The sequence below is a fragment of the Symphodus melops genome (assembly GCF_947650265.1).
Source record: "Symphodus melops genome assembly, chromosome: 10".
NCBI classification, from domain to species: domain Eukaryota; kingdom Metazoa; phylum Chordata; class Actinopteri; order Labriformes; family Labridae; genus Symphodus; species Symphodus melops.
Genome location: NC_136700.1, coordinates 8,661,407 through 8,686,634, shown reverse-complemented (window position 1 = coordinate 8,686,634; position 25,228 = coordinate 8,661,407). Strand labels below are relative to the sequence as shown.

General features: G+C 39.6%; 3 protein-coding genes across 6 annotated transcripts in view; 2 read left to right on the top strand and 1 right to left on the bottom strand.

The window, feature by feature from the left end:
- esamb (endothelial cell adhesion molecule b) overlaps nucleotides 1-18,098 on the top strand; it is a 42,760-nt gene extending 24,662 nt beyond the window's left edge. For 2 of the 3 annotated variants that reach the window (XM_079353760.1, XM_079353761.1), the window contains exons 2-7: nucleotides 7,369-7,514; nucleotides 8,544-8,745; nucleotides 9,168-9,323; nucleotides 16,071-16,193; nucleotides 16,277-16,406; nucleotides 16,662-18,098. In XM_079353760.1, the coding sequence (XP_079209886.1) occupies nucleotides 7,369-7,514; nucleotides 8,544-8,745; nucleotides 9,168-9,323; nucleotides 16,071-16,193; nucleotides 16,277-16,406; nucleotides 16,662-17,133 (1,229 nt within the window). In that variant the 3' untranslated portion in view covers nucleotides 17,134-18,098. Of the gene's footprint in view, nucleotides 1-5,192; nucleotides 5,496-7,368; nucleotides 7,515-8,543; nucleotides 8,746-9,167; nucleotides 9,324-16,070; nucleotides 16,194-16,276; nucleotides 16,407-16,661 lie in introns of those variants that run through there. The other variant, XM_079353759.1, reaches the window with a different exon arrangement.
- A 92-nt stretch (nucleotides 18,099-18,190) lies between these two features.
- acad8 (acyl-CoA dehydrogenase family, member 8) lies at nucleotides 18,191-22,823 on the bottom strand. 2 transcript variants are annotated; one of them, XM_079353411.1, is made up of 11 exons: nucleotides 22,281-22,823; nucleotides 21,911-22,011; nucleotides 21,579-21,748; nucleotides 21,098-21,207; nucleotides 20,887-20,963; nucleotides 20,651-20,788; nucleotides 20,383-20,518; nucleotides 19,790-19,887; nucleotides 19,540-19,692; nucleotides 19,345-19,447; nucleotides 18,191-19,210 (listed from the first exon to the last, which is right to left on the bottom strand). In XM_079353411.1, exons 1-11 carry the CDS (start codon nucleotides 22,396-22,398, stop codon nucleotides 19,155-19,157), a joined length of 1,260 nt encoding a protein of 419 aa, XP_079209537.1. In that variant the 5' UTR covers nucleotides 22,399-22,823; the 3' UTR covers nucleotides 18,191-19,154. The 2 variants fall into 2 exon arrangements, with proteins under 2 accessions (XP_079209537.1, XP_079209538.1); XM_079353412.1 differs by having other exon boundaries at nucleotides 22,405-22,823.
- A 256-nt stretch (nucleotides 22,824-23,079) lies between these two features.
- On the top strand, nucleotides 23,080-24,993 carry thyn1 (thymocyte nuclear protein 1). Its single transcript, XM_079353413.1, has 8 exons — nucleotides 23,080-23,207; nucleotides 23,679-23,761; nucleotides 23,851-24,008; nucleotides 24,088-24,156; nucleotides 24,261-24,353; nucleotides 24,441-24,536; nucleotides 24,617-24,767; nucleotides 24,873-24,993. The coding sequence occupies exons 2-8, from the start codon at nucleotides 23,713-23,715 to the stop codon at nucleotides 24,917-24,919; spliced, it is 663 nt and encodes a 220-aa protein (XP_079209539.1). The 5' UTR covers nucleotides 23,080-23,207; nucleotides 23,679-23,712; the 3' UTR covers nucleotides 24,920-24,993.
- Nucleotides 24,994-25,228: the final 235 nt, after the last annotated feature.

Genomic DNA, 25,228 nt, shown 5'->3' with positions numbered 1-25,228 from the left:
ACACTAATGTAATCCAATTTAAAGGAGCCTTTCCCTAATATTTATTATTCAATGTGGCCATCTGTTTGAAGCCTGTGGGGCCAGTCCAATATGCAGTTTCACACCAACAAGGCTTTTTTTGTTGTCCCACATTCCTCCCAGTCCTGTCTGTCAAAAAATGTCAGAGGATAATCACTTTTATTTGTTCTTTTCCTGCTCATCAATAATCTTCGTCCTCTGGAACAATCTGCAATCAGCTCTTCACTAGCTTAGAAGTAAAACTTATGGTCATTCAAACTTTGTCACCAGCTCGATTAATGAACGGTTATAATGAGGAAAAGAAATCTGATGCTTAAATTATTGATATGATGGTGTCTGTTCTTGCATGGCTGTGAGTTTGTGAGGTCATTTTAAAAACTTTGTTATCTCTGCTTTGACACAGATTCACGCTCAGCTCAAACTTGCAAGCGCTTCATTTCATGCACATCATCTGTGTTACACTGTTACTAAGCAGAAAACTGATCTAGCCATTAGAGATGTAGCACAGGATTGAACAATGTATCCGTAAATCCTGTTACATTACACAGGGTCCCTGTGGATTCTTCAAAAGACTTGTAAGCGCACATGGTCTTACATTTTGGATGAGGTCTAGTAAGCTTTTAAGATTTTTTTGAATTTGTGACAACATGCATGGCAGTGTATCATTTACACGTTTACAAACCACCAATGAGACAGAATCAAAAAGGATTGGGGGAAATGCCTTACAAGGAAATTTGGCTTCAAGATGAAAGATACATAAAATGGTTTACAGTGGAAAATTCTGATTATGAGGCAGCTTGTAAGATAAACAAAAAAGTGACAATGGGTATTAAAGCTGTTGTGCCTGACTGAAAATCATCAAAGAACTGCAGCTATGAGTTTGCATCTTAATATAATGGATTTCAAAAAGTGTGTGGTGAACACAGCTACTGTGGACATGTTATGGCTTTGATTTTATTTCAATATGGGTCAAAATGATAAGAAATGACCACATCTGAAGGTGATTTATTAAAGTATTCATTTGTGCTTTGGCAAATCTTTCAAATGAGTCTTTAGTCCAACAGTTATTAAAATGATGTTAATTTGAATGTAGTTAAGTTTGAAAACTAGTAGGCTTCACAACAATTTTGCAATGATTTCTTGCTTATTTTTGTTTCCGGTGGAGACGCCCTGCTGGTCGTTTGAAACACTGAAGGTTTAATAATAAGACTTCTCTTTTTCTCCAACCTGGAGGCCTGCCATCTTTAAGACACATCATGCTTCTTCTTTTTCTTTTTTCTTTCTTTCTTTTTTACAAAAAAAAAAGTCAAATACATTTAATGAAATTATATTTGGCTCTGGGATTTTTCGCTGATTTTAAATAGTTATTGTATGCTTCATGAATACATTTCTAAGGGAAAACATACAGACAGAATGAAACACATTTGTGTGGCCTCCTTTAGATGCTCCCTTGTGGACTTGCGCTGATAAGCAGACAGACAGATAAGCAGTGCATGTTCAAGTGTTTGGGGAGGGTTGCTCTGGCTTTCTTTTGTTGAATACTCTTTTATGTTGGTTCATCTTGCTGGTTGTTGAAGAGTAAACAGGTTCTGCTTAAAAATGACTGAAACATTGATTATAAATTAAAATAGTTGGAAATTGTTGTGCTTATTACAAATCCATTGATAACCTTGTTGTTGCAGGACTTCAGTGCACAGTGTGACACACAGACACCCCCCCCCCCCCCAATTTAAGCCCTTTAACCTTTACACTTTGTTGTTGCCGCTTCAAATTACTTCAGATTATCCGTTAATTTGGAGGCAGCAGGCCCACCACATTGTATCAACGTGAAACAACAGAGAGGGTGTATAGGTGTTAATGGAGAATAAATCTAAGCCTCAGCTTAATCTCTAGATCCGGAGAGGCACCCACATGAGAGAGAGAGAGAGACATGGGTGGAAGTGGAGATTACTTGCAGAGATAGAGTGAGGCTGGTTAAAGAGGATCAGTTTATCTTCACACAGGCCTACATGACTCCCTGAGGGCTGCGAGGGACTGACTTTATCATCCTTTTGATCATACACTGGCTAATTAGGCTGAGATGCCTTGTTAGACGTGCAAATTACAAGTACTTTTAGTCCAAAACTAGACGCTTGTTTGTTTATTTTTAGATGACCGTGGTTTTAACTGTGGTTCACTTGTTTCGCCTCAGTTTAAACTTATTGTATTCATTCACTGAGTCTTACATTCAGAGCTTTAACTGTTTTAGTGACTCGGATGATCTCCACTGTGCGTTTCCCTGTAATAAGATGATCCTGTTTTATCATATGAATTTGCTGCCCCCTGTAGACAGTTCATGGTAATACAGCAGACTTACTTCAGATCTGGTAATTGCACCCCAGCTCAGTTGCTCATGACTTTTTGTCTGATCACTCTGTGTGCAGGTTTTGCATTTTCTGCCATATTCATTGCTGCTGCAGCTGTGACTCTGCCAATATCTCAAAGCCAGGATGCCCTGCGGGAACACAAAAAAAAAACATTGTTTACTCTAAAGAGAAGAATCCAATTAGCAGATATAAAGCGTGGCTAGGCTGGAGGATCGCCTTTGGCAGAATGTAATTAGGACAGAGTCTACTGAGGCAGCATAGTATCATATCTGCATCCCTTTTATTGGCAGCTCTGTCTTATTTTTTTTCTCCTCCCCTGTTGTGAAGGATTTAGGTTGTCTTTAACCAATATCCAAATCTTGAACTGTTTTTATCTATCAGTCTGCAGCCAAACTCACACACACATCCCAGATGGAGACAGCCATGGATTAGTGAAGATTTTCCTTCATTTAATGAACAATTGACTGACATAGTTCTGAGGATAAACCTGCTCAAAGAAGCACATGAATAGTCTGGAGTGAGCAGACTATGAGGGCATTATCCTACTTTATCTTCTCGTATCATTCAGAATCACTGAGCACCAGGCATATAGTCTTATCAACCATCAGAGAAACTGATCCTCTCTGATTTTGTCTCACGTACTCAATGTACCGTAATCATCATGCAATGCCTGCACAGCAATTCAAAGCATAACACAAGGAGGGGTTTCAGGCATCCCCCATGTAGACTCAATCCCAAACAGGGCCGTCTCCCCAGTGACGTTACGTAATCGTTACAGCATGTACACGTCACTTCATTGGTTGGCCCGATAGCAAAGACAATTGCTGGTAGGATTTAAATTGTAGCACTAACAGGATTTGTGAGGGGAAAATTATGTATCAGATCTATAAAAAAGTGAATTACTCTGTACTTTGGGGCTGCTGTACATTATGAATCAAAACAACAGACAGATACACTGACTGCTGGGAGAGTGAGGATGAGGATGTAGATATAAATCTTCTATACATTTTCAAACAGATGGCTTTGATGGTGAAACTGCATATAAATTCAAATTTAGAGATGGGGAATGTGTTTGCATTTATCTCTCACAATACTCATCACAGTGTCTGACATCTTCCATGCATGAGGGATAAAAGTCCTGCTATTCACCATATTCACACAGCAGCCGTTGGTCTCCGTCACTACAATCAAGGTGGGACGCTCAAATTCTGTTATAATGTTGTTCTGCTGCATCCCAGGTGTCCAAATCACAAGGTGTCTGATAAAATATCATCAAGCTGTTTCTACACTGAAAAGACAGGAAATTGAGTCAGTTCAACGTTAAACAAGATGAGAACAATTATTCGCTAATGACAACAAAGTCACAAGAGCTAACGTTAGCATCATCCTATTTCGCTAAATGTTAGCATCTTCCTGTTTCCCCATCAGTGTTTGTACTCGATTGGTATGAGTACAGTTTAAAAACAAAATTCATAAGTAAAGTAACTGTTAGCTAACTACCATTTATGGCTACACAGTTGCACATCGAAATATAAAACACTATCTTAAAGTAATATTAACAACATTAGGGAGCCATTGAACACTAACATTAGGAGTTGTCAAATGATGTAAATTTAATTTGAAGCGTGGCCCAGTGGCTATAAAGATCTCAGTATCTGTTGTCCTTACATGTAATAATGATAATAACTTTATTTACTGTATATTTGCTGTACCTTTAAAAAACACAGATTACAAAGTGCTTGACAACCAGCATAAACAAGAACAAAACCAACAAAGAACATAAACACCAGCAAGAACAGGACAAAAGCGAAAATCTACAAACCCAACAGAGATGAACAACCTTAACAGTACAAGAACCATCATAAGAACCCGGGAAAAACAAGAACCCAACAACAAAAGCTGAGATCAAGAGGACAGAAGATTTAAAAGGATTAAGAAACTAAAGGAGCTGAAAGCAAATAAAAAGATAACAGCAATAAGAAGATAAGAGCAGTAAGATCATTCATAAAGTAGTAAATGTAATTCCAATTTGTCAGAAAAGCTTTTTCTTTTCATATTTACTAACATTAAACACAGGGACATGACATAACAAGTAAGCCTCATGTCCTATATTTGCATTCAAATATCTCCATCTCCATTAGGAACCAACAACAAGTTCAGGGACTAGAATTGTCCGAGATGATTAGTTCAAGGTTTATATCTCCACTTAAAATATCATTTTTATTTCTTCATCCTTCCAAGGTTAGTGCACATCATGTGTAACTGTTGGCCATCTGATTCAACTCTGCACACAGGCTCAGCTGAGATTGCATGACATGAATGATTAAATGTAAAGCAAAGCGATCTGCTAATCATCATAAAGAGAAAGTCCAAGCTGTTTGTGTTTACGAGGATGGCAGTGACAGCAGCGTTGCCGAGAGAAGTAACCATGTGTGTCAGATCATATCCATGTCCAGCTGAGCTCTTTTTGGCTCACGTGAGGTGAGAGGATTTCGTCCCGGATTGTTTAGGGATTACTCAACCGGACTTACCAGATCCAGAGATTCAGAAATTAAGGGACGGGAACAACACAGTGGAGGGGAGTGGGGGGGGTCATATGGCCCCAGGAGAAATAAGATAAGCACTGAATGTCTGCAGCAAGTGCAAAATGTCAAAAACAAGTTTCTCTCGTCCCTTTTTTTTTTTTTTTTTTTGCCTTTTCCCGCATGCCTCAAATCTCTGCCTCACATACGCACGCTGTACTCCTCTTCGTCAGTAAACCCCCGCAGCTCAGCCCCACCACCAGCAGTCACCTAATTCTCCTGTTACTACATGCGCTCACTCTGCAAAAGAAGGAAGGCGTGCCGCGCTGAACAGATGTGGAGATTTCAGCTGCCGGTCCATGGATCATAACACACTCTCTCTGGATACTCTGTCCTTCCATATGAGGAATACGTTTTACTTTGGCTGTCCGAGGATTTAGTGGCAGGACTTCTGTTTTTTTCTTTTTTCTTTTTTTTCTTTGCATGAGTGTTTTTAAACTGAGATTCAAACTGGAGACCCAAGTGGAAAACGACTGCTTGGATCGGTTGATCAAGCTGCAGCTGTCCGGTTCGGGTGACTGGGCACCCTGTGAGTTCGACATACTCTCCTTTGTGTTCTGTAATATGTCACCTTTGCTTCTTTTTTTTTTGCTGATGTTGTTGCAGTTTACAGACTGTTGCTTCGTACTTGACATTTGTGAGCAAGATTCTGGGAGGAGCAACAATGTCCTCAACGCACCCCCACCCCTGATGATTCAGTTTCTTATTTATTGTAATCCATGCACTTTAATCTCTGACATTTGCTACAATATTATTTTGCCTTTTGATTCAGAAGATGTGCTTTTGCTTATTTATTCTGTTGTTTACATTGTAGCTTTACTAAGAAGGAGAATGAAGCTTTGTGCAAAGTTATTGTCTGTAAATAATATAAAACAAATGAAACTGTAAAATACTACGTCACATATTGGCTAAGATGCTCTTTTTTCAACATCAGTTGGATATCTGCTATGTTACAAAAACAGCTAAGTATGACAAAAAGCTCCTTCTGCTTTTTTTCTTGTTGCATTTATCACCTTTCGAAGTTTAAAGTCATCCCAAGAGAAATATTAGGGCCATATCATGACCCTTGAAAATCAGGTAATCCCACTTTTGTGACATGAACAATTTCAGATTCTTACTTTGCAGAGCACATGTTTTTAGTCATGTGTGAATGTAGATTGGTCATGTTAAACATTTGGAAAACCAGCAGACCACAATATACAGACACATGTCAAAATGTTTAGGTGATATTAGGGCTGGAAGATACGGACCAAAACTCATATCTCGATATTTTTTCGCTGCATGACGATACTCGATATATAGCTCAGTATGACTTATGTTCAACACAACGTTAAAAATTAACTACCTACAGTATTTGTGAAATTGATTAATTTTCTGCATCATAAAAAATAAACAGTGTTTTGCTATCTATTCATTTTTTGCCTCAGAGAGGAAGAGAGAGCGGAGGAGCAGCGAATAATGTCATTTTAATGCAACAAAAATACATTGACATTAACAGTGTTGTCTTTTTCTATATCTTGTTTGAAAGTATATTGATATATCTTAAAAGCTCGATATATGGCCCAGCCCTAGGTGATATCAGAGCATGCAGCGTGAATGGTCCGGTGGTTGTTGGTGATTATGTCAGGGGGCACAAACAGATCAGATGAGCTGTTATAACAGTTATGAAATCCAGAATCATGGCAGATGTTTGCTGGGTTATTGTCTTCCCTCATGACTTGTAAATTCAGCACAGTCAACTTTCACGTCCTTGAGTTCATCAGGTTTAGAAACGTTGGATTTGATTCAGTCTGAACAATGTCATACACATAACACACTTCTCCAATGATCACAAAAGAACTGAAATCATTACGGCCGTTAGCAGACTCTTTGCTCAATGATGTGAAAGCAGATGATATTTATTTTTTGAAGTATTTTCATGTTTCAGCTGCTTAACTTTTTATATATGAACATGTTCTGTTTTGATCTTCTTTTTTATCTTTTGAACTAAAGATCTCTAAGCTTTGAGCTGTTTGTCTTTTTTTCTTTTTTTTTTGGCGGGGGGGGGGGGAGCAAGATTTAATGGCATAGTATTTGCCTTTTGGAGTATTAACAAACATTTATTTATGGTATTTTCGAACCGTTTATTGACTACCATCATGTGATCAATTGTGAAAACTATGTCCAGATTAGTATAAGCACTTGATTTAATCATAACATAACATTGGTTTAATCCAGCATGGGACCTGGATGTGCATAACAAACTAAAAGGGAATTAAATAGAACTCTAAAAAACACAGAAGACAACCACTGTATGCTTTAAAGTATGACACAAATGTAAGTGGTAGAAGTAACTGCAGTGTCTCTGCAACATTACATCTGAGCTTAACTCCTTTCTCTGCTGCTCTGTGCTTTTGTTTCAGGTGACACAAACAAGGTGGAGGTCCCCAGAGGAGAGATGGAGGTGGTGAAGGGCCAGATGGTGGTGTTACATGCCTGGTACACCCCCTACTCAGACATTACTAAAAACACTGTGGTTTGGCACTTCACAGGAAATGAATCGAAGACGGTGAGAAGGTCATGAAATCTGGGATGATGGGTTGTATGCTTGACCCTGCTCTGACCTCTGGTGTATACAACTGAGAGCGTAAAGGGATTAAAGTAAAGTACATTGTGATTGCTGATCCTTGAACTACTGTTGTGACTGTGGTAAATATTGGACCTGGAACAATGAATGGGCAGCTACTCTAACAAAGTTTAGGTTCAGTTCAGGTTTTTAAGCGTGTATTCAAATATCTCGTTCGGTTTGACATGTTTAACAAAACGTGACGTTTGGAAACACTCAGGCTTAAGCTGGTATTATTTTCACAGTTTTGACCTTGTTAAAGCAGAATTTCTGGGAAAATATAAAAAGAAAAAACATGCTCTTTTATACACAGTATGGAGTAAAAATAATTCTGCGAAATGTTACTTGTAAACCAGATTGATAATGTACATGCAAGGCCTGCCTGTCCTTGGAATCTATGCAAGATTAAGTGAGGCATTTTTTTCATATTGCATGACATGTAATATCCCTAGAAACTCATCTATTAACGTGTCAGGTAAAAAAAAAAAAAAAAAAAAGATGATCTGCAGAGATTAGGATTATTCCAAAAGCACTGATGATGTCTAATTCATAGCGGAAGGAAGCCATTAATGAAATTTCATCTCTCCTTTTACTGCACCTCTTACTGTATGTGTAGCATGCATGCTAGTGTACATACACAGTGTGTCTATGTGTGCGAGTTAGAATGTGTAGTACTGTATCTGTGCATGATTAATATAATCGTAACTGTCCTGTGACTGCGAGCTTATCTCAAAGAGAGAATAAGCCTAAATGTAACGTCCACCATCTGTACATGTGAGGATTATCTTTATGAAGGACGTTGATTTCTGGGATATGGTTAATCTACACATCTTACTATGAATCAGACCAAATCTACTTGAAATAATGTGCCTTATTTTCAGAATTTGTTTTTTAATAAAGTGGTCTCGTTGTGTTATACATAGTTTCATGACACTATGCCACTGTGTTACATTGTGTGTTTTCTCCTTTCAGGTGATAAACTTTAGCTCAGGTGAGGTCGGGTACAGCCAAAACGATTTTACCAAAAGAGTGGGCTTCAGCGTGGCCATGCCCTCAGCCAACATCTCCATCTACATCAACAACACCCAGGAGACGGACACTGGACGCTACTTCTGCAGCGTCATCATCCCTAAAGGTCTTAGCATTTCAGGAGAGATGAGCCTTAATGTCAAAGGTAATGCATCACAGCATCAGAGAAATTCCAAAGGTTAAGTTAAATCAGAGCAGCTTGCGACACAACTCACACGTTTCCTTGGATATGGAGCCTAAGTAAATGCTACAGATTCTTTGAAGGACTTTGGATCAGTGTGAGTTAAAAATCATATGTGAGTTAATACTAAGCACAAATGCAACTCATCTGCTGTCTAGGGATTCACAGAGCTCTGAGGTTGTGATGTCACTGTCAAGCAGCAGATGGAAACAGAGTGGGTGGGGGTGAGCAGGGGTTGTAAAAAGTGTTTTTCTTGTATGCTCCTGCCCTGAAGACTCTTCACTTTGTTTGCAGTGGATTAAAGCTGAATGCACAAGGTCACAGAGTCACAGATCCTATCTTCTTATCCGAGAGTGTTGACTAACATGCTGTCTGTGTGTCTGCAGTCCCTCCATCTCCACCAGTGTGCACCATGACAGGGAACCCAGTGGTGGAGGGCAACGTGACTCTGAGCTGCCAGTCCAGTTATGGAAAACCAGTTCCACATTACAAATGGACCAAGGCCGCACCAGTGTCTGAGGTCTTTTTCTCCCCGATGCAAAGTGAGTGTTTAGTGAGGTTGTTAAACTGAAACTGCCAGTTCATCCATATAACAGAAATGTAAACATGTCCTGAGTAGTATCTATAGAAATAGATAGTTTGGTTTGATTTTCTCTGGTTGTTCTGACTTTATGAAGCTGACTAAATATTATCAATGATTTAAATGATTCCAGCACTGAAATGTTTTTCATTTCAGTCAATAATGAGCACATTACTTTAATGTACATATCACCAGATATGTATTTTGTATGTAAGCTTGTGTCGGGGAGATTCAATTCACTTCCATGTCGCACACTAGCAGAAATTAGATATTTACCAACCAGTGACTTCTTCTTGTATTTTTTTCTACCACGTTCCCACTATTCGCTTACTTAAATATACAGACATTTTTTGAGACGTTAACATTTCAAAGCTCGACAGGGAGATTAGACATTACCTTGTAGGTGTACAATTTTCTTTTAAAATAAGGAAGAGGATAAAGTTGATTTCACAGACTTCCTGAAAGCTGGCCAATAAGAAAAGAGTGGTCTCGTAGGGCAGGAGGATTTAAAGAGACAGGAGCCCATCCAGCTTGGCTGATAATGATCATGTTTGTCCCCCTCTAACTAGTCAATAAATAGCTCAAATTAATTTCTGAATGTAATGTATTTAACTCTATGAGGACTTTGAATAAAATCAAATCTAGTCTCAATTTATTGTTAGTGTGTCGGAGCAGTTCAGCAAAAGTTAAAGAACATGAGAAATCAGCCTAAAAATACGCTTCATGCAGCCTAAAATTCAGTAGCTGGTTCAGATATTGGTCTGTGCACTAATTCGATAATATAAACTGAGCATGAACTTTTTTCACCTGGAATAAATTCTTCTTCTCTGCTGAAAAACAGGAGACAAACATATCAAGTTTGCTGTGCTGCAAATATATGGTGGATGTGTTTGCTGCCTCCATAGATGCACTACAGTTAAAATTGGTAAAACTACTGTTTTAGCGAGGCAAAACAACTGATGTAACATAACAGAACTGATTCAGCCATTTAGTTAATCAATGAGAAGCACAAAACTGTGGAGGGGGTGAGAGCTGAGGTCTCTATCCTGTCTATCCATGCAGAACTAGTGAGGACATATGTTAAGATAATCATCTCCATGCAGAATATATTCAGAGTACTGGTTTTAGACCAGTACATGTCATGGCCAATGAAGTTATCGGAATTAATTTATTCAAGAAAAAACATTATACGCACATCTCTAGTTGACGGGTGGTGGTATGACGCATGCTGATTCACTGACAAGTCCCACTGGGAGGATTAAATGAAACGGGGCAATCTTTATCTTTGTTTCTGCTGCTATGACAAGTCAAAATGTCGACTTAAAAGGTCAGATGGGCTGGACGCATTAAGCTCAAGATTGCAAAAATAAAATGAAATAAAATAAAAATCTGCTGACAAATTAAAACTCAAACCATTAACAAGAGTACCGTAGATATTTCTGTAGCTAGGGATGAACATGTGCTTTTGTTTTCTGCAGACAGGAGACGACCATCACATTCATTTCTGAAAAACAAACTAGAAACATATATGTATTTAAGCTTTAGAAACCTTATCACAGTGGCGAGGGTTTGATTCTAATCAGGCGCTTTGCTCCATTCAATCCCCTCTCTCTTTATCTCTCTCTCTCCCCCCCACCTTTCAATGTCACAATCCAATAAAGGGTAACATTCCTAAAGAATAGCAGCAATACATTTTTTCTAGTAAAATGTATCTGTTAAAGTGGCAATAAAGAGGTGAGAGCTATATTCGCCTACTATCAGGTTATTTCTTAGTCATCCTTATTTCCTATTTGACAAAATTAAGTACCCATCAGATGAAGAAAGTGTTGAAAAATCCTCTCCAGACCTGTCCATGTGAAGCCCTGAATGTCATGCACCATCCACTCTACATTCAGATGATTTTAACTTGATATCACGATGCCAGGTCACACACATAATCAGATGAAGCCGTTGGGCTTTCCTTGGCTGATGCATGCTTCTGGTGCACCTCGGATGGAGATCCTTCATCATACCAAAAGCATGCATCATGAAATCCTCTTTACAGATTGAGACGACACACAACCCTGCTCCCACAGGCTGCCCCTGCAAGTGAGAGACACCATGCATCTATTCTTCTATTGATGCATTATTTTGTTGATGTTTGTATCCAAATAATGTGGCACAGTAAGCACCATCTGTTTCTGAACAACAGAACTCGCGCTGATTTATTGAGTATTGGCTTAACTTTTTTGATCTTTTGCCCTCATCTCTTTATGGCAGAACGGTCCTCGCACTTTTCAAACATAATATACTCCCTCTGATTTGCCTTGACCCAGCGTTTTGTTGGGCAGAATTGAAAACCACACCTACGTTGCTTGCATCTCTGTACCCTCTTACATGCTATCGACACTTGTGTTGGAACCCTGTGCTCATCTCTTTATCTGCTCTTTCTCAATGACACTTGATCTTTACGCTGCTATCACTGTTTATCTCTTTCAGCAATCTCCCTCTCTCTGTGTTTTCCCTCTCTGCTGATCCTCTCTCGGCACTCCTCATTTCCTGTTGACCTTGGTGCCTAATCTAACAAGCCCCATGTCATTACTTGATCAACCCCTCTAAGAGGCATAAGTTGGATTTGGGACTGACTGCGCAGCATGCTTATCCAACCCCCTCCCAATCTGTCCGTACCTCTCTTTCCCTTAACTCATTCTCACTCTCTGCCATGTTTCCTTTAAAAAAAAAAAAAAACAGAATGGAGATCTTGCCCCCGGCCCATGCTTATCCTTGGGTACATGGGTAAGGGTTTTCACTCTTTCATTTCCCCTTAACGCCATTCCACCCTTACCTGCAAACCATGAAAAGTCCCAAGTTTTGGTGTCACCCCTTCAATTACAGCCGCAAGCTGTTGAAAAGCTTTAAAGGGGAACAAAATCAACCCACTTAATTATGCTTTAATGATTATGTTTACATTATCATTACAGTTAGAAGATTAAACAAGCGTAGCATAGTTGTAAACTCTACTTACATTCTTCACATACTTGTTTCTATTCTTAATTAAGATGATCAGTTTTATGTGTTCCTCTTAAGGAATAACAAGTTTATCTTCACTGTGTGTAATAATGAAAGCTTTTTTACACATTTCCCATGAATAGTCAAAATGAGAATTTGCAATTTTATTAAAATGGGTTGAATTTTTCTTTAAATCTTTGTGTGTTGTTTTAGATGTAGCTGTCATCCTATTAAACCATTATCTCCTCTACATTTTGTGATCCTTTAAAGCTAAGTTAGTGTGCTAAAGCATGAACACATTTAGTGTTGCTAATTATTGACAGAAAATACAAATTGAAAGAAAAAAGTGAACATTTTCGAAAATATGCTTATTTTTTGCAAAGTTCTAATGAGGTTAGATGAGAACATTTAGATAACACAGTGCTTCTTACAAAATATAGCTAACACCAAGTAGCAATCTGAGACGCTTGTTAGCTTAGCCTGCTCAACTGCACTGACTGACATTCACCTTCCAGCATCCCTAAAGTTCACAAATAGCACTGTAGCTTATGAAATAATTCACACTGTTGTTTTGGGATAAATCTTGACATTAGATATGTTTAACAAGGAATTTAATAAGTGGTTCACTCGTAACTGTTGGACAGAGCCTTGTCGGTCAGGTAACTGGCTAATAGCTGTAGCTTCATTCACTATGCAGATATGAGTTATTTAAATTTTCACGTATACATCTCAACAAGAAAAAAAGAATTACCATATATTCCTTTCAAAAATGTAGTTGCTTGATGTTTGTACCGTTTGTGTGATCATGTTAGAATTCATAATTTCCTGGTGAAGTCTTTAGTTGCAGAACATATAACTGTTTGCACCCAGCAGCAGTAATTGAATACCCGTTAGTGAATGAATAGATATACGTTGTGTTTCCGACAAAGTCTTGTCCATATTGTGTTTGTCAGCTTGTTAACTCATTCGTCCTGCAAGATGAAAGTTATGGCAAAGAGAAAACTCTGAATCCTTTCTGTAATACAGTATATGATGATTCCTGACACGACAGTTTGCAAACTAATCTATTGTAGCTTTAGCAATGTAACGTGAGGTGGCAGACTATATACCATTAGATTTGTATAGAAGAATTGCCGATTTACATTAGACGTGTGTCAAAGCTTTTTACTAATGCTTTCCATTGACCTCGCTTTGAAGTATTACTCAAGCGTAATGTGAGTAATGCTCCTGTCTTGATATGAGGCAGGCAGCGCTTACTCTAACGTCAGATCCCCTCCAGCTCTGCCGCCTCTGGGATCTGATCACTGTGCTGACTTGAACTCGCTCCAAGCTCAGAGTCAGCTGACGTTCTGCTAATCTGTCACAATTGGGTTTGGTTCTTCACAGCTGTTTCAAACCAGGGGATTAAATAATCAGAGAGGGGGCAGGTGCATATCACACTCCTCTGCTAGTCTTCATAGGGACCAACTTCTGTTTTTAATTTCTAGTTGAGGGTTAACAACTAATCGTCGTGTAAATGGATGTTCATACTTGTGATCGGTTGGAATATCAACAGGCCAACTAAAAACAAAAACCTACCTTTCACTTCATCATCTAGGTAGACTTTTTACATCACTACATTGTCAATCTCGTTGCAGATTTTTTGCGTGCACCTACTTAACATATCAGCTCTCCTTGTGCAGCAGCAGATGGTGCTGGGAAAAAATTCATCCAAGCTACAGCCACCCAAACTTTGGGATGAAGACAGCTGTTTTGAGACAATGATTGTTCGGGATTTTCTTGTCCCTTGCGGCAATATGTTGCTTTCTGGCATGATGTGAACCCTGCCTCTTCATCTGGGATGATTTGGATGAGTCCCAGGGTTGCATTACTTTTCTGTTTGCAGGGATTGACTCTGTGCACAGTATAACAGGCATGCATGAACACTTACAAGACACCCAACCAACCGAACAGCAGTTTTAAGAGAGGATGTTTCCACACAGTGGACACACACACCCACTTTCTTTTCCTTACCTCCCCACGAAAGCAGAAACGCATCAGCTGAAGACATGCAGCAATGTGATGTCTAAGATTGGATTTCAGAGGATTTGTTGTGATAAGTCCCCATAAAGCTTGTTTATTTTTTCTGCAGCCTGTATTTGCTACAACTCAGCATTTTTAAGCCAGATGGGCAAGGGAAGAGGAGATCATTTTGAAAGGAAAAACCCAGCATTAAAAACGCTGGGAAAGATTTCCATACACACGACCTTAGTATGGGAACATATTAAAACAAAACTGAACAACATTATTGTATAGCAAGACAGCAGAATCATCAGCCATGGAAGCACAGCGATGCCAAACTCTGAACTGTAGTTACTGGATGAAGCCCAGTGGTGGATTAATTCTGGATTACGGGTGGGAGTCAGCTACAAATGATTCAGAAATACCAATGAATGGTACACATAGGTAGAGTTTTGATTTTGCAGTGCTACAACCTGTATTTTTTTTATATAACAGTAAAATAATTTTTACATGCAATGAAAAATAACTATTGGAAAACTAATTATTTGAATTATCTCAATTATACATTACATTATGGATTTATAACATTTCAGCTGTTACAACTGTAACACCAGTCAGAGTATGATACAGTTAAGTGTTTTCCTATAAAGTTGCTATGAACTCAACAACAAACGTCCTGCTCACTAGCAGCTGCCTGACAGCTGTAGCTGAATTACTGAAGGCCAGTGTCAGAAGTAGCTTATTTTCAGCTCAAGGCACTAACTTCAATTTAAGCACAGCTTGTTCAGACAGTCCTTTTTAATATCCTTAGCCTCCATGTTTGCCATGTTAGCATTGTCAATGCTCGTATTAGCACTCTGCAGGGTTTTCCCACCTGTAAGATCCGCTATAGCTTACCTTGTTCTTATGCAAACATATTGAAGAGAGCCATCATCAGCTACTAAGCTTTAACACACTCAGACTAATGTTTATATTGGATTTCACAGAATCAACTCAAATGTTGTTATACCAAAATCTACCAAGTAAATGTAGTAATTAAAAGTAGAAGTTATCCTGCATGCAGTAACACAACAACAGTAAAGGTCAACTCTCATAATAACAATAATATTAATAATAATTCCAATTCTTAAAATTTTAAATCTGATTATCCTTACATTTTTTAAAATAGCAAGCCAGTATGATTTATTTTGATTTATTATGCTGCACTTTTTATTTCCAAACATTTTTTAAATGTTAAAACCTATCTGGGAGAGCTTGCACAAAAGGCTCAGCCTTTTTCAGAGGGAGCACAAAACAAAGTTGATAAAGTTTTGTATGTTCAACTTCATTCTAATTTTGAAGACCCTGCTCCCTCCTGCCTACATCATTGTAAAAGAAGCGATAACTCAGGAAGTCCCAAGTGTGCATTTACAGGATTATGATACACTTTTTGGTGTCACTAAAAGTCACAGTCTACTATTTAAAGACATAAATTGAAAGTGGCTGAACAAAAAATGTATACTGCTTGTACAATGCAACTATTATATTAAGCAGATTTCCATAAAGTTCATTCTTGCAGTGTTACAGTAGAGTTGTGTTGGTTTCTGTAATTGTAGAGTGGTCCCCTAATGTTGTATTTTTGTATAATAACTAAATGTGGATCTTTCTATGATGTACCAAGGCTACATGCTCATGAACATATGATTGTATTGGTCGTGTAACTATGTGGTTTTGTTAACAGACGAGAGACACGGCACCCTCAGGCTGAGCAACCTCACTAAAAGCATGTCAGGGAAGTATATCTGCAGAGCCAGCAACACAGCGGGCTCGGACAGCTGCTCCATTAACCTGGAGGTCATTACTTGTACGTACACAGCAAAAAAATCCTTAACACATCTAACAGCCAAGACTCTGTATTGGTGTACTGATCTGTGTTCTGTTTCCTAGCCTCTAATGCAGGTGTGGTAGCGGCAGCTACACTGGGGTCAATAGTGGGATTGGTGGCCATGGTGCTATTCCTCATATTCATACTAAGGAGGAAGCGGGACACTGAAGAGGAGATAGCCAATGAGATCAAGTAAGAGATGTACCCAATACAAGCATACACTTTCAGAGTCTTATGCTAGCCAAGAAAACAGCACAGATATAAACATGTTTCATTCCCTCTGATGTTGAAAAAGAAAAAGTGTTATCACAAAAACTAGTTTGAGGTCATTTTTTTTGGAGTGTTATCGATGGGGCTACTATATACTGAGAGGTGTTCTTGACTGTCTATACTTCCCATCTAGAGCCCATTGAGTAATTATCTGCCTCCCTCTCTCTTTACTCTCAGGGAGGATGCTCAAGCACCAAAGCGGGTGTCATGGGCAAAGAGCAATACAGGCTCAGATATTGTGTCCAAGAACGGCACACTGTCCTCTATAGCAACCAGTCCTCGACCCCGAGACCCCCACGCACCGAACTTTACGTACCCATACTCCCCAATGTCGGCTTCTGATGCAAGCTCTGTGATCAACACATACCAGCTGCGACCTGGAGAAGGCAACACATTGCATGGACTTCCTGGTTACAACCTCGGGGGAACCCCAACGCAGAAACACAAGCGACCGCCCACCACAAACGGGGCCCCCCCTCAGCTGCTGAGGAGCCCTGCAGTCGCCATCCCCGTTAGGACTGAAGGGGCTCAGCCTCAAGTGCCACCTCCACACAGCGTGCCCCCACAGGTCCGCTCCTCCACCCTGACGCGTATGGGGGCTGTTGCTGTCATGGTGCCTGCTCAGAGCCAAGCAGGTTCACTGGTGTAGTAGCCAGCAGGAGCATCAGGGTGAAAAAAAAGGACAGTGTGGGTGTGGCACGCCTTCAAATGGAAAAAGCACTTTTCTCCATGAAGACCTGAGAGGCTGTGAGAGATTTAAAAAACAAATCTCCACAGGAGGAAGCTCACCCTTCCTTATGAGTTGTTTTTGTATACTGTGCTTTGGCTCACTAAAGAGAAATATATTTTTATTTACACACCTGTACAGAGGTCTTAACAAAATTTACCCCAATGGTAATTTAGTGCAGTATGCATTAAAAAAATTGCCAATTATTTTTAAGAGTTGTGATGATTTGATGCAATGTGACTGAAAAAAACCCCATTGAAGATATCAATTTGGTTGGAGTTTTAAAGTTTGTGCAGAGTATGTTTTGGTTACGTTTGTATGATATTAACAAACTAAATTTTATACTTTACATGTTAATGTTCCTGGCTGTGTTAATGGATCATCACTGTCAGTCACTTCTCTCAGGCTAACTGCACTTGTTCAAACTTACCCAGCAAAGTCACAATTCAGGTATTTGTCTATCAAGTGTCTCACTTTTCATTTAAAATACATTTACCGGTATTACTGTTCACTTCAGGTTTTTTTTATTTTATTTAACCTACTGTGTTAGTGTCAGTATGGTTTCAGGAGGTAGATGTCGACAGCGAGAACATACCTTGAATATTTTGTCTGTTCTGGTAGATGGAATGTAACCAAAATAGTGAGTACAGCATTGTTGAAGTCGATGGATTCTGACTGTTTTGTTCAAAAGTGCTTGGTATATCTAAATATAAATACTGTAAACATTCAAAGCAATTAGTTGGAGGATAATAACTGATGGCCTTGTTTGTTTTGTAAGTCAACTCTGCAGATGGGTTTGGAACAGATGTGTTGATGTAATGCTAAATGCAGCACTTTCATGCAGTTTTGATTGTCGACCATTTTTCAATAAAGCGTTCTGAAGTGTTTGATTTTTGGCATCACTTTTAAATGTAATTTTCAATCATGCAAACTAAGTAATAAGTCTACGTTTAGGTGCTAATAAAAAAAAACACATTCCTTTTTATGAAAGCTGAGATCATTTTATTTAGAGTGTGATCAGCAAATATTATTTTTAAAAGAGATATTTCGACAAAATCCCAACCACGAGAAAACGTATGTTTCTGTGGTAGTACACACGTTTTCCTGTTTCAATATACTACAGAACACACAGTACACAAACATTACAGTAACCATGATCTTAAATAAGATCTGAAGGGACACTTTATCCACAGAGAATCTCAAAGTGCACTTGGTTTTTTACAGAATGACGGTTTGAAACAAGGACTTGTTAAATCCTAAAATGATCCAACGCTCTTCTCTCAAATTTGAGGGAGACTGTTGTAAGAGCACGTCTGAATTAAAAAAAAAAAAACAAGCTGACAACTCTACATCCCGACTAGCAGCTTGATGGGGAACCTTTTTTTTTTTTTTTTTTCATTGAAAACGTGTATGTCGTAATCATTAGTTGTAATGTACATAACAAGCATAGGTCAACGCTGTGTCATGTTAGCAACTTCTTTGCTAACAGCTAATTGCCTACAGCTAATTCATATTGAGGTGAACCTGAACTCTTGTTGGTTTGTTAGTGTAGCACTTGGAATACAATTTAAAGTACACTGATATTCAGTCAGCTTAAGTAGAAGTGGTGGATATGTAGACACTTTGACCTGCAGGTGGTGCTATTTGAAAAGTAATCTGACCAGTTATTACTGGTGAATGTCAACTGTGGACCAGTTTAATACAGCAGACTGATGACTGAAGCACATCAGTGTGAAAAACAAAAATAAAGAAAATACTCATTTCTCTAACAGGGAAAAATAACTACTTTTACTGAGTGTTTCACCCTAAATTCTCCAATGACCCTTGGCACTGTGAGCAAACCTTAGATGCAGAGGGCACGTCAGGAAACCAGTCACACGGTAACAAACCAGATTAGACCATAACAACATGGTCACTACTGAAGATCCAGCGATGAGGCTTTATCAGGACTCTGACAGAAGATTACGGGAAATGATCATCCTCATCACCTCATTTGTGCCTTCAGGGAAAACAAGAAAAGAGTAAATGGTCACAAAACACTGCGAAATGATAAAGCATAACAGGCCTAATAAATGTTGGTCAATTAATCATTAAAATTGTAGTCACAGTTATGTCTGTGTTACTAAAGCTTACCCTCTAGGATCTGATGAACTCTGATGTCTCGAACAAACTGCTGCACTGCATAATCTTTGAGGTACCCGTACCCACCGTGCATCTGAAGAGCCTGGTTGCAGATCTGAGCAGGTAAGAATTTCAAATGAGTTGAATTCAATCTGGCCTGGTTATTGGGGAAGACAAATATTCTGGTAGTTAAACAGTAATACCCACATTAAAGCACTCATCTGTAGCAAAGAGCTTGGCCATGGAGCAGAGAGAGACGGCATCAGGACGGTTCTCCTGCAGCGCTGTCGCGGCTTCACGCACCAGAAGACGAGATGCAACCAAATTGGTGGCCATTTCTGCCAGTTTGAACTGTAGGAACTTCACACATATAGACAGGTGGAGGAGAATGGATTCATGACGAATTCTCAGTAACAGTGGCTGGGAATCGTGTGATCTTTGAATTTAAAAGCTTTACCTGGTTGTTTGAGAGCGTCTCTCCGAACTGTTTGCGTACCAACAGATGATCCTTTGCTAGCAGTACAGAGGCATGAGCCGCCCCAAGAGAACAGGATGCTGTGGACAGAGGGTTGATTGAGAGGCAGCTGTTTCTTTGTAAAAAAAAACCAAATGTGTTGCATGAACTTTTCTCAAAGCATGAGTGTTTAACCTTGTCAAAAATGGAACTGCAGTATAAACATTAAACACTGAATGCAGCCACAGTTTCTGCTGGAAGATTTTATCTGACTGTTCAGAAGCCTTCAGTCGAGCGCCTTAATCAGCGCCATCTTGGCTTTTTGAAAACAGCCGTGCTCTTATTTTGAAAAGATTTTTTTTTATACTTGCATATACTGTAAGTCGGCACAAACAACCTGTTGTGTAATCCACATGCAGGTGGAGGACTGAAGTGACTCAGAACGTAACTCACTTTAGAACTCCCATTTTTTTTAAAATCTCCGTTGGTTTTATGTTTTCAAACATTATTTTTAGTTTTGGAAGTTAATTTGTGACTGGAATTCATAAAAAAAAAAAGTTAAACAAATAGAGGGATGTGTGTTGCCCCTTCCTCACCAATATTAATCCTGCCTCCGTTCAGGCCTTTCATGGCGATGCTGAATCCTTGTCCTTCCTCACCCAGCCGGTTGCTTATTGGAATGGCACAATCCTCAAATATCACTGCTCTGGTTGGCTGAGAGTTCCAACCCACCTGGAGCACAGATTTAACAAAGCTGGGTGACTACCACTTAATGCTGCCATCTAGTGGTTAACAGATACATAGCCAATCTATGCAGTCCAACAATTTAGAGTATGTAGGAGCTGAAGCATTAATAAACCCTACCTTCTTTTCTTTTTTGCCAAAATTGAGGCCTGGGGTTCCCTTTTCTACCACCACACATGAGATGCCTTTTGGTCCTTTACCTCCCGTTCTGCACATCACAACATAAACGTCTGTGTCTCCTCCTCCACTAATAAAAGCCTGATGAGACAACAAATGTTTTCAGGCCCACACATGGATATACACTATAAAAAAAGTATCAAAAGTAACACGTTATTCACTGAAAGGTGAGCAGCTACCTTGGACCCATTCAAGATGTAGTGGTCTCCTTTCAGCTGTGCAGAGGTCAGAAGTGAGGCAGCGTCACTGCCACTGCCTGAAATCAAAGAAAACAACAATATAGTGTTGTCAATTTTGAATCTACATATTACACAGAAAAGAAAAAAAACTTTCCAGTAAATGTTTATGCTTTCTTCCTTGCATAAATGTCCTTTACATATGAAGACTGACCTGGTTCTGTAAGACAATAGGAGGCAAACTTGTCCATTGAACAGAGATCAGGACAGAATTTCTCTCTCTGCTCAGTATTCCCAAAAGTGTCGATCATCCAGGCACACATGCTGCAAAGAGATGAACATAAAGCAAAACCATGTGGAGCGTCATTACAGCACCTTCAGTAGTGAAGGCTCATAGTGTACTCTTAAGATCAACACTGGGAGAAACAAATAGATTGAGATTTTTATTTTTTTTATTTCCCAATCCCATTGCTGTTTTCCGTGTTCTTCCCCTCTATACAAAAACTATGCAATGTGAATGGCATAAGTGGTTATAATTGCATGGGTATTTCCTCCATTCAATTGGTTGTTGTTTATTAAAGATACATGTATCCTAAATTGCTTTTGCATACCTCAATCCAGAAATTCCCATCTCCCTTGCCATCATGTTATTATGTGCAGTTATGTGCCATTACTGCCATATGATAATTTCTTACTTGTGGATACTGATATAAGCTGTGGTGCTGACACATCCTGTAGACAAGGCCTCAAAAATGACAGAAGTGTCCAATCGAGAAAGACCTGAACCTCCAACATCCGGCTGAACGTAGATGCCACCAAAACCCAGCTGGGCTGCCTTTCTCATCGTCTCCACAGGAAACATTTCCTTTAGACAAAATGTAAGAAATGTACAGATAAATGGCAAAGCTTATTCACATAAGATCATGGATGCGACACATGATTTCTCAGCACCAGTGCCAACAGTACCAGTATGCGTGAGGTCACAGCAAACTGTCATTGGACAACATCTTACTTGCTTTACACATACCTTCTGGTCCCACTCGGCCATGTGAGGAGCCATTTCATTGGCTGCAAAGTCAAAGGCCACCTTTTGAAACTCCTTCTGTTCATCTGTTAGTCCATGAGAAGCTGTGGTAAAGCACAGAGAACAGACAGGTCAGATGGATGAAAAGATAAATGTGCTGGTTGCTGTGATGAAAGCTTCAGAACTCCTTTAATTAAAAAAAAATAAAAATAAAATGACGAAACATTTCCAAAAAAAAAAAACTACTGAATGTTTAAATGAGAGGTGTGTAGCTCACATTGGCTCCTGACTGGAGGAACAGGAGAAACTATTTAACCAATAGCAGCTAAGCATGTTAGAGCGGATTGTCTTTCATTGACAAAATGACACTCACGGTCGATACACGAAGCTATCCCTCGTCTCTGTATACTTCGGTTGAACAGTAAACGATGGTTCCTACAGATGCTGGAGCCGAGTTGTGCAAATCTACCTAGAGGTCCAACAGCCGCCATGTTTACCTTGTTTAGTTATGTCACCGGCTTGCTGCCGCTATCGTTGCTGGGAAATGTAGGAAGTCTTGCAGAGGAGGAGGGCAGCCGTAGACAGACAACAAGCAAAGAAATCCTGTTCCAATGATTATTCTGTTGCAAAGGCATTCTTATTCTTGTTTAATACTCCTATCGAACTTTTAAAATATACAAATCCAAAAATGCACATAAAAAATAAATCCAAAAACTGCGAACAAATCCAGAACTCTGTAATCAATCATTCATTCACAGTGGAGCGTCTGCTCCCTCTCCTTTTTCACATAATGGTATGATCCTACAGACTGCCATGCTGGCCGATTGAAACAAAGTTCTGCAGCGAAATGAACAAACTTAAAGTTGGCTTTAACTCATGCCCACGTGCGTCTCGGATCAATGCGTCAACTGGGCGCGTGCGTGCGGTGGCCGGTAGACCTGTGTCAGGCAAATGCATTGCAGGAAATGAATGCAAAAGGGCCTCAACTAAAGCTCATAGCTGTGGCAACACAATATCAAAGGGGTGTTAAGGTTGTTGAGATTAAAAATTGTCTTGTTGTTTACGTATAGCGGAGTCAATGTGGGGTTCTAAATGTGTGTATCGCGTCTGTTCGCCTACAGGAGCAGTAATGAGCTGATGCGCTGCATGTAGACGAAGAAGACGTCGTACCCGGGAAACTGAACGACACGAAAGTGAGCTTCATGCCAAATAAAAACAGTGGTCAGAGACAGCGAGACAGCGTATGTTGAAGCTTTACATGAGGAACAACATACATGAAGACACCCAGCAAGTCGTTTTGGTAAAATGACAAGCCCGGCTAGACGCCTCTTGTTGATGCATGTTGTTTGTGAAAGGGAAGCTGTGTTTGTAATGTCATGTGTTTGTGGTTTTGCAGTGGAAATGTGTTCAATATTGAGCTGCACAAATTATTGCAATTCTATCATTATCACAATATGAGACATATCAGAAGCTTTGGTGACATCAATGTAGAAGATATCTCATGCAAAAGGTAATTGTTGCTTTATTGACTGTCATCATGAAGCAGGCTGTGTAGCTGACATAACAATAGTCATTGTTTGCAGCCATATGAATCCTAGCAAACAGTGGGTTTGAAGGTATATCATTTCATATTCTATAAAATAATTTGTTTCATATAGCAGCCTTTTGAGTACCTTTGCATACATATTGTTGTACAGACTTAAATCAAAAACATGTAGCCTAAGTAATTGATGAAGGTTTTCTTTCCTATTTAAATATGTATTTGTCTCAGAAATCCAATATCTGACTGTCGCCAGCTGTAAAAGATGCCGCCAAAGAAAAGGACTAGAGTGAGTGAAGGATTACCAAAACCAGGTAAACAAAGTCAATCATCGAGCACAATGTATTGTTGGTATTCTGTTTTTTTTCGTCACAAGTGATCAATTCTGCCCTCAACAACACAGGAAAAGATGAAGACGGTGCTAAAGAAGCAGTTGGAGCTAAAAAGAAAGCAAGGGGAGGAACAAAAGATGGCTCAAACTCACCGAGTTCTCCTGGATACTCTCACTGGCTGATGAAGTCTGAACCTGAGAGCCGCTTTGAGAACGGCGTCGACATGAAGGTACAAAGCAGCGATTGCCTTCTTCAGCACAGCCTGTAGTTCTTCTGCACTCGTCTGATGCTTCTGGTTCATTCTGCAGTTCGGGATCGAGGATCTAAAGGCTCTTCCTGATCAAACCAGCTGCTGGGACGGCGTCCGAAATTATCAGGTACAGCAGAGCGTGTCTTTTTTTCCTCACCAGCCTTATGCAAATTATCCATTCTTTGTCTATTGTAGGAAATGTTTGCCTAAATATGGATTCATTCTCTGCAGGCTCGTAATTTCATGAGGCAGATGAAAGAAGGGCAGTTGGCCTTCTTTTACCACAGCAACTGTAAGGAACCGGGGATCGCTGGAGTCATGAAGGTAAAACACTCTCTTGCTTACTGCTGAAAATGTTGTCATAACTTCACATAGACCTAATATTGACCTGTTATTCCTCCCCTGCTATAGATTGTGAAGGAGGCTTATGTGGACCATACTCAGTTTGATAAGAAAGACGCGCATTTTGATGCATCCAGTAAAGTGGACAACCCTAAGTGGAGCATGGTAAAGTCATTCAGGGGGCGAAAAAAGTACAATAACTAATTATAACAGAGCCTGAAAGTTGTTATCCACTTCTCTCTCAGGTCGATGTGCAGTATCAGAGGATGACGAAGCGTTTTCTTCCTCTGTCCGAGCTGAAAAAGTACCACCTGCAGCATCGCACCAAAGGAGGGCCTCTAAAGGACATGGCCCTCTTTACGAGGGCCCGGCTCTCTGTGCAGCCCCTGACATCTGGTGCGTGAAGAGACTTGTTGATCAGCCAGAGTGATATGTTAATGAAATGTGTTGTACTCGCTACGTTCATGACATGGTTTTTCTGCTTTTTTTTTTTCTCTGTAGAGGAGTTTGACTTTGTCCTGAGTTTGGAGGATGAAGAGCCGTTGTGAGGAAACAACGACCCAGCAAAATAGTTTTATATTTTTGTACCTTATGAATAATAAATATAACTTAAAGTGGTTCAGTTATGGTTCATGTATTTTTCATCTGACTCTCTTAATCAGTGGTTCCCAACCTTTTTACGTCTCTGAACGGTGTTGATGAGGGCTGATGAAAAAGTAAACCGAAAGGGTGTCCCCCCCCCCTCTCCCGCCCCAATCATAAATTCCGTGATGACTGGTGCGGAAGATTCACTATCAAAGATGTCATCCTAAGATCAGAATGACTTAAGAGGCCTAACATGAATTCATTTTTTATCA

Coding starts and splice junctions, on each gene's coding strand:
- thyn1 (XM_079353413.1), top strand. CDS start 23,713: ATGCCGCCAAAGAAAAGGACTAGAGTGAGTGAAGGATTACCAAAACCA. Junction 24,009..24,087: donor AGAACGGCGTCGACATGAAG/GTACAAAGCAGC, acceptor TTCATTCTGCAG/TTCGGGATCGAGGATCTAAA. Junction 24,354..24,440: donor GGATCGCTGGAGTCATGAAG/GTAAAACACTCT, acceptor CCCCTGCTATAG/ATTGTGAAGGAGGCTTATGT.
- acad8 (XM_079353411.1), bottom strand. CDS start 22,398: ATGGCGGCTGTTGGACCTCTAGGTAGATTTGCACAACTCGGCTCCAGC. Junction 20,519..20,650: donor TTGGCAAAAAAGAAAAGAAG/GTAGGGTTTATT, acceptor TCTGTGCTCCAG/GTGGGTTGGAACTCTCAGCC. Junction 19,693..19,789: donor AGACGCTCTCAAACAACCAG/GTAAAGCTTTTA, acceptor ATATGTGTGAAG/TTCCTACAGTTCAAACTGGC.